At 40.1% G+C, this 8,781-nt stretch overlaps 1 protein-coding gene across 1 annotated transcript; it reads left to right on the top strand.

Annotated features, from left to right (window-relative positions):
* The first annotated feature begins 4,157 nt into the window (after nucleotides 1–4,157).
* LOC122548194 (ornithine decarboxylase-like) lies at nucleotides 4,158–7,925 on the top strand. The gene is made up of 3 exons (XM_043686737.1): nucleotides 4,158–4,262; nucleotides 5,461–5,623; nucleotides 7,692–7,925. Exons 1-3 carry the CDS (start codon nucleotides 4,218–4,220, stop codon nucleotides 7,835–7,837), a joined length of 354 nt encoding a protein of 117 aa, XP_043542672.1. The 5' UTR covers nucleotides 4,158–4,217; the 3' UTR covers nucleotides 7,838–7,925.
* The last annotated feature ends 856 nt before the right edge of the window (nucleotides 7,926–8,781 follow it).

Here is an 8,781-nt window from a genome sequence, read left to right as displayed (position 1 = left end):
GACTCTGCTCACTATCATCATAAAAACTAGGCTTGGGGGTGCCTAGTCTACTTAAACAGGTTTCAGTAAGAAAAAGTAGATGAGTTATTGGTTAAAATAAAGTGGAGACTGGTTATATTATTTGATGAATTTTTTACTGGAATGAACCGGGAGGCCTGGCTTCAAGACCCAACTGCTCCAGAGGCATGTGATAACACAAGTCCTGCTGGAACATTCATGCATTAGGCATTTCATTGTAAAATTAATATTTTGACTGCATTAAATTAATTGTGTTTTCAATTGAAATTCCAATTCAATCATTAGGTGTAAAAGAAATATTTGTTTCCACATGACTTAATGCAACTAAAATTAGAATGAATTACCATTGTAACTGAATCCTCACGGACAGTACCTTTTTTTAACCCAAAAAGAGAATTTGAATTGATTTCAATTGGAGCTTTGCAATTATACACCAGTTAACAGGAGTCTTTTTCCATCACCCCTCTCCCATCCCTGGCCCTACAGCCTAATTTTTTTTATTTTATGCTAATTGGCCCAACCTAATTTTGGCATTCCATTCAAACAGCTATTTGAATGTGGCAGTTTGCATATTCTGTTTCACAGGATTATTACCATAACATATTTATCCAAAGTAAAGAATAATATGCTGTTTTAAATTGAAGGCGGTGTCAAATTTATGGCACTTCATTTGAAACTGAGCTTCAAAAATTTATTGAAAGTAAAATTGGCCTGTTTTTGATGTGTTTGACCTGAAAGGCTGCTGTAAAAATACACTTTCAATCATGAAATTTTATGCCTAACATATCCATTAAGTTCCACTATCTTCTAAATTATTTTTCTTGCCCTTATTTACTCAAAGGCAATGAGTGCAGATGACGTTAGGGAATAGGTGTGTGCAAATGCATTTAACAAATTATTCCAGATTCAATTTGTTCAGTGATTTTTTTTTGAGCTGTTCATGGTCAAATACATAAAATTCTATGCTAAACATAGTAAAATGTGGTATTAGGTACTGGTTGAAGTGGATAAATACTCATTCTGCAGAAATAAAGGCAGCTGTGTGTTAATACAGAGGACATTGTATACTGTATAAACTATTTGTGACCCACAATGATTTTTTTTTGGTGAACACCTCCATTTAAGACAACAATTAAAGAGCTATAGAACCCAATGGATTGACATTTCACTGGCAAATATTTTTTGATCAACTTAATCAAAGGTATAATTGCACATCTATCCAAAACAAGAGGTCATAATCTTATCACATTAGAGCATCACCATTTAGGATTTACACTAAGGTCACTAATGTAATCTCACTATTTAATAAATGAGGTAGTGAGAAATCAGGGAGTGATAGGTCATTTAGCCTGACAACAATAGTGGGGTCAATGCTGGAGTCTACTATAAAAAAATTTAATAATGGAGCACTTGGTAAACAGCGACTGGATTGGAAAGGGAGAACATGCTTTTATTGTAACTTGCAGAGTTAATAAGGGGGAGCCAGTGTATGTGGTTTAATTGGACTTACATGATACCTTATTGAAAGCCTACTGAAAGAGATTAGCAAGCAAAATTAAAATGCATGGGGTTGGAGTATAATGTAACTGACATGGATAATGAACTGGTTGACAAACAGGAGGAATAAGTTGGTCTTTTTCTGAATACCAATAAGTGACCAGTGGGCTACGACATGGATCAGTGCTAGGACCACCAGCTATTCACAATATATTAACGATTTAGATGAGGGAACTAAATGTAATATCTCTAAGCTTGCAGATGACACAAAGTTGAGTGGGAAGTTGCAGAAATGCTTCAGTATGATTTGGACAAGTTCAGTGAGTTGGTAAATGCATGGCAGATGAAGGAGAATGTGGGAAAATGTAAGGTTATTCACACTGGTAGTAAAAACAGGAAGGCAGATCGCTATTTGAATGTTGATAGATTGGAAAAGAGGGAAGTGCCACAAGACTTAGGTGTTCTTGTCCACCAGTTGCTGAAAGTAAGCCTGCAGGCACAGCCGGATAAAGAAGGCAAATGATATGTTGGCCTTAGCAATGGGGTGAGAGTCCACAAGCAGGGATGTCTTGCTGCAATCTTACATGGTCTTGGTAAGACTATACCTGGAGTATTGTTTGCACTTTTGGTCTAATTATCTGAAAAAGGAGGTTGTGATTATGGCTGTGAGTGCAGCAAAGTTTACCAGGTGGATTCCTGTGATGGCAGTAATGGGTGGCACAGAGACTCAGTGGGTTAGTGCTGCTCCAACAGTGCCAGGGATGTGGGTTCAATTCCAGACTTGGGTGACTGGCTGTTTGGAGTTTGCACATTCTCCCAGTGTCTCAGTGGGTTTCCTCTAGTGCACCAGTTTCAGCTCATAATTCAAAAGGTGTAAGGTTAGTTGGATTGCCTATGCTAAATTGCCCATAGTGTTCAGGGCAGGTGAATTAACCATGGGAAATGCTGGGTTACAAGAAAGGGGGAGGGGGGTCTTGTCTGGGTGGGACAATCTTTCGAGGGCCAGCATGGATTCAATGGGCTAAATGGCCTGCTTTCTCAGTGTAGGGATAATATGATCTCTGAGCAGATTGATAAAAACATTTTGGAGGCTTAGCTGATGTCTTGGCCTGTTTGCACCTCCTTTTGCCTCCTGTGACTGAGTATGGCCTCAGCAGATTAAACAATATAAATAGAGTTAAACTGAGGGCACAAATATTTCTGCCATGCCTCCTGAAAGGAACTGGTCACCTGCCCTTTCAACCAGTCTCTGATAGAACCATTCTTTTGTAGGCAATTCCTCAGAATTGTAGATAATTCAATTCCATTCCTGTTCAGTCCCTTCTAGAATGATCAATTACTCAGATGTGTAATCTGTAGATTCAGCCATATACAGGGCAGGAGGGGCATGAAAGGTCGGGGAGACGGATTGTTTGAAGATTTCTCTCCTCCCAGATACTCCATCCTCACGGTGCATATTCTCAACAAGGTTTCTCAACCTCTCAATGTGGTCGTTGTCATCTTGAATAAACCTTCTCCATTTTAGTCAGTAAAAAGCCAGAGTCTTTGATGAGTCAATGGGCATATTTCGTCTCATTGCAGAGCCTTGAGGGCATCCATATCTCTGCTTCAACAGGGTCAAACATTCCTTATCATGGCTACATCAAACTGACCCTGCCTGTCTTTTATTACCCTTTTCATAGCCTGAGGTTTTTAATAGATAATACTCCAATGGAAGTAAGGAAGCGGAGAGTACGAGAGTACCCATTAAGAGATATTTGTGAGTCGTTGGAAAACATGCACTGGCAAGGTCAAAGACTTGGCCTATCCAGGTTGCTAGAAGTATTCAAATAGCAGCAAATCTGCACATTCTTTTCTCACCCACGCAACAATTACGTCTAAAGGCTCATGCCAGCTGTCTCCAATTGGTTGACATCAGGCTTTGCCACATGTGGAAGAACTCCCAGTTGGTATAACTCAGGAAGCTGCCCTCATCATTGTGGGAGAAAAAGTTGGGTACCCGTCCAGATTACCAATTTCAGCAACAAAGATGTTTTATCTCTAACCAACAATGCCTACAGGTGTCTGTATCCCTGTCACTGTTGTGAACAGTATACTGACTGGAGAGACATTTCTTATCTCATTTCAAAGATAGAAACTGCGAATTAGATGAGACCTAGAAGAAGCAGTTTGGTTCCACTTTCACAATGTACAGGTCAACCTATAGTTAAGGTAATGGTGACATTGCATATTTTGACCAGGATTCTAACTGAAAAAGACTGACCCATGAAGGTTTAGCCTTCAGCTCTAAACGCAATCCACATCACCATTGACTTTCCTTACAACCATAACCCCAGCACCACACTTTTTCCTTATTCTTTCCTGGGATATGGGCATCACTGGCTGGTTCAGAATTTATTACCCATTCCTAGCTGCCATCGTGAACCACTATAGTCCTATGCTGTAAGTTGACCCACAATGATGGTAGGGAGGGAAGTCCAGGATTTTGACTCAGTGACACTGAAAGAACAGTGATATACTTCCATATTAGGACCATGAGTAGCTTGGAGGTTAACTTGCAGCTGGTAGTGTTCCCATGTATCTGCTGATGAATTTCTGCACTGCATCTTGTAGATGGTATATACTCTACGGCAGAGAGTCCATGTTTCAGGGAGTAGATGCCTGTGGAGACGATGCCTATCGAGCAGGATACTTTGTCCTAGATGCTGTCATGCTTCTTGAGAGTTGTTGGAGCTGTACTCATCCAGGCAAGTGGGGAATATTCCATCGCATTCATGACTTGTATCTTGTCCATGAAGGACAGGCTCTGGGGAGTCAGAAGTACGTCACAGAGGCAGTATTCTTAGGCTCTGATCTGCTCTTGTAGCCACTGCATTTATCGAGGTCGTCCAGGCTGTTAAAGGAAACACAGTGCCTCTCCAATCTATGCGGTATATCCCTTGACAGTGAGTTTCATCCGTTCAAAAGCAGCTTCTTATAAAACAGAATGACTATAGGGCAGAAGGAGGTCATTCAGCTTGTGTTGCATGTGTTTGCTTACTATAAGAACAATTCGGTGAACCCCTTACTTTTTTTTTCATTTAGCCCTGCAAATTTTTATTTTCTCCAGCAAAATGTGGCATAGTCTCAGCATTTGGAGACAACTTTGTTTGTGTCGGTAGTTGATTATTGTCAGTTTTAGGTCAGTTTTATTTAAGGAATTCCCAGCAATATTAATGCAGTATGTTTCTTGTCGTGCAGGTTGCACCTTTGTCCTGCTCCCATTATTGGCTGTGACACAAAATAACAGCTTAAAGGTCATTTCTGTGCTCTTAAGAGATCATTCTGAAAAGTAATGTCACACTTTGTCAAATAATAATTAATTATGAATGATGGAATATATGAATCCATTATCCTTCATTAAATTTCATGAGAACTTCATTTATGCTATCCCTATTAATTTGCTTAAAGCCAACAGATTTAAGAACATGTTCTTCTCCACTGTTATCATACTTATGAACAGACCTCTCACATATTAGAGTTAATTTTTCTGTGTACGTTGTCCCTCGCTGGAATGCTATGTGCTGCATTCTGCTCTACTATCCTGATGTACTTATGTAAGGTATGATTTGTATGGTTAGCATGCAGAACAGTAATTTTCATAGTACCTCGGTATGTGACAATAATAAATTAAATCAAACTAAATTAAATCCTGCTTTGGAGATGCCGGTATTGGACTGGGGTGTACAAAGTTAAAACAAATCACACCACACCAGGTTATAGTCCAACAGATTTAACTGAAAGCACTAGCTTTTGGAGTGGTGCTCCTTTATCCACAACCACCTGGTGAAGCAGCAGTGCTTCCAATTAAACCTGTTGGACTATAGCCTGGTATCATGTGATTTTTAAATTAAATCCAAACGCTAGTTATCTGACCATAATCTCTCATTCTTTTCCTCGTTTTAGGTAGCAGCAGAGATCAATCCTGCATTGGATATTTATTTTCCTGACAAAACTGAAGTGCAGATAATCGCTGAACCAGGCCGGTATTATGTGACCTCACCTTTCACACTGGTTGTGAATATCATCGCGAGAAAAATAGTTGAAAAGTCTCAACCCAACTCCAATGGTAATTTTCATCTTCATCAAAAGATGAAAATTTTAGGATCATAGAATCATTGAATCCCTAGTATGGAAACAGGCCCTTTGGCCCAATAAGTTCACACCGACCCTCCAAAGAGTAACCCACTGAGACCCTCCCCTATTATCCTATATTTATCTCTGACTAATGCACCTAACCTACACATCCCTGAACACCATGGACAATTTAGCATGGCCGAATCACCTAACCTGCCATGCTAAATTGTCCATGGTGTTCAGGGACAATTTTGGATCGGGGGAGGAAAGCAGACCACCCAGAGGAATCCCATGCAGACACAGGGAGAACATGTGGAGTATGCACAGACTCCTGAGGCTAGAATCACAACCAGGTCCCTGGCGCTCTGAGGCAGCAGTGCTAACCACTGAGCCACAGTGCCAGGATCTGTGCAAACGTCTCCATCTCTGAGTTAGTGAGTTTTGGGAGAGATCTAACTTACTTACCTGATATTTAGAAACAAACACAGAAATTGCTGGGAACACTCAGGAGGTCTGGTAACATCAGTGGAAGAAATCACAGATAACAATTTGGGTCCACTGACCTTTCTCCAGGAAGTAAACTAAATACAATAGGGAAAAGAGCAGATCAAGGGTGAGGATTAATGCAGCTGATGTTCGGCTGTGTCCTTGCTCCTCTGCCAGATGCCCCCAAGACACTGCTGCTACAGACCCGCTCCGAGCTCACCAGCCACCCCGCTGCCACTGCCACAGTCACTTTTGCATGAATAAAGAATTAGGTGGACATCAGTATAAGAAGAAAAGAATCATATTTACGATAACCTGCATTCCTGAACCCAACACCCGTTTCCTGAACCTTGATTTATGTCCATCCACCTGCTCCCTCTGACCCAACAAATTCCTCAAACCTCTGCCTTCTTGACCTTCCAACCCTATGGGCCCTCCTCCAAAACCTCACATTGACCATATGTCTCATCCCATCTTCCTCAACTCAACCTAACTCACTGCCACTCTACCCAATACTGCCAAACACTTCACCAAACCATCCAGCTGCCAAACTGCCATTCCACCATCATGCCATCTCACCAATTCACATTCATTCACTAACACACTGGAAAACTGTTTAAATATCCCAAAGTATTCGAATATGCTGGTGATTGAACCAATACCAGAATATGCCATCTAGTGCCATAAGGGTGCAGGCTTGGTTTCCGTGACGAAGGGGGATGCTGATATTTGGTCTGCTCCACATTTCTGAAGAGGCTGGATTCAGAAATCTTGGTCAAAAATGCAGTGCCTCGTCATAGTGGGAATCACTAACAAGGGATAGCAATCTGATTATAAAATTGGTCAGGCTCTTACTCCTTGATTGTTGTTCAGTAACTTATTTTATGTGTTTTCTGAAACAGACAGGATCAGACTAGCATCTGATGCACCCAGCATAAAATTATATAGCAAAGAATGGGGCCATTCACTCCACTGGAGTCTGTGCTGACATTTTAATTAGTTTCATTCCCCACTGTTCTTTTTCTTCATAACCCTATAATTCTTTTCTTTATAAGTATTTATCCAATTTTTTTGTCAAACTAACAATGAAAATTGTTTCCCCCACCCTTTCAAACTGTATACACCAGATGAATGTAGCCTGTTGTAATTCGCATGAAAAGACGTGTCAGCTGAGGGTAAGAGTATGCACTGTTTGTTAAGTGCAACATCAAAATGAACCAATAAAGTCCTTTTCCACTTATTTGTTACTGTCATTAAATCTTTCTAGTTCACAATCCAGTAATTTGGACACATGCAGCCCATGTAAACAATGACAACTGAGAAGTGATGCTGCATCTTGGCAGCACTCAAGCAGACAATTCCTTCCAGAAATGGAAAACATTAGAAACTAAAATGAAATCAGGCACCTGTTCTACCAATTATCTTTCCTGATTGTGGGAGACAAGGTGGCACAAATGTCAACAAAGAAGAAGAACTTTCTTCTTTACCTTCATAATCCTTTTTGACCATCACAATGGCAATTTAGAAATCTATTTGTGAGTCTTTCAATAAGTTTTCAATTCTTTTTTCCTTAGATGAGGAGGCCGGGAATGAGAAGACCATGATGTATTATTTAAATGATGGGCTGTATGGTTCTTTCTGTAACTCTGCAAACTATCGTGACCTATTGAAACCAATCCTCTATAAAGTGAGAGTTTTAGAAAAGACTTTTATAATATAAGCATTGCATAATATAAGAATGATGTTTTATTGCTGTAAATCGTTGCAGCCTACTGAAGATCAATTATTTCTAATTATTTAGCACCAACAAGAAGTGAACAAAAACATGTTCAAAGACTTAGGTTATTAGAAGCTTCTTAAAAGAGATTAAAATAGAGAAATTGGGAAATTTGTGCTGTTGAGGGACTTTGAAAGCTTAAGTCCAAGGTAGCTGAAGTTCCAGCTGAAAATATTGGAAGAATTAAAACCAGACTTATGTAAGAAAGAAAGAACATAAAAAAGGAAATTAGAATCCGAGGAGCTCAGAGATCAGTGAGGGATGCAAAGCTGGATGGTTACAGAAATGAGGAAGAATTGGGCCATTGAAGAATTGAAAACAATGTTGAAGATTTTAAAATCAAAACATTACTGGACTAGGTACCAATGTAGGCCCAGTGTGAAGGATGAACAGGAGGCTGAGTGTTGAAATAGCTCACATTTATAGAGTGTGGAAGTAACCAGCTAGGACAGTGTTGAAATAGTCAAGAGAACAAGGATATGGACGGTGGTTGCAGTAGAAGATGAACTGGTCCAATACAGAAATAGACCTCTGATGTTGTGCTGGATCACATATAGGACCATAGAAATAACATAAAAACATTGCATTGTAGAAGCTTCCCTGATATTTAGGAATATTTTTCAGAGGGCAATTTAAAGGCTGTGATAATGGGAGTAAAGGTAGAGGTTAGCCCTAACCCTAAAACTATTCAGGCCCACATCTCAGGCAAGATGCCCCCTTATTAGCCTGCTGTTCTTAGACAAAAATGAGGACACTTAATGAAGATTGCCAGAGCCCAACAGTCATCAATACTGTCAAGGCGTGGAGGGCAATGCGTCAGGGTGAGGGCTATTTTGCCAAGGCATCAATTTTGACACTAATACTTGGCAATTTTGATGAATAAGGGG

This window comes from Chiloscyllium plagiosum, unplaced genomic scaffold (genome assembly GCF_004010195.1).
Source record: "Chiloscyllium plagiosum isolate BGI_BamShark_2017 unplaced genomic scaffold, ASM401019v2 scaf_13344, whole genome shotgun sequence".
Lineage (NCBI taxonomy): Eukaryota > Metazoa > Chordata > Chondrichthyes > Orectolobiformes > Hemiscylliidae > Chiloscyllium > Chiloscyllium plagiosum.
Note: the sequence above shows the minus strand (reverse complement) of the source record. Positions and strands in the feature narration are given on the sequence as shown.

Excerpts from the sequence above, each read along its gene's own strand:
- LOC122548194 (XM_043686737.1), top strand. The coding sequence starts at position 4,218 with ATGCTGTCATGCTTCTTGAGAGTTGTTGGAGCTGTACTCATCCAG. Across the intron at positions 4,263-5,460 it reads TTGGAGCTGTACTCATCCAG|GTAGCAGCAGAGATCAATCC; the intron begins GCAAGTGGGGAA and ends TCCTCGTTTTAG. Across the intron at positions 5,624-7,691 it reads GTCTCAACCCAACTCCAATG|ATGAGGAGGCCGGGAATGAG; the intron begins GTAATTTTCATC and ends TTTTTTCCTTAG.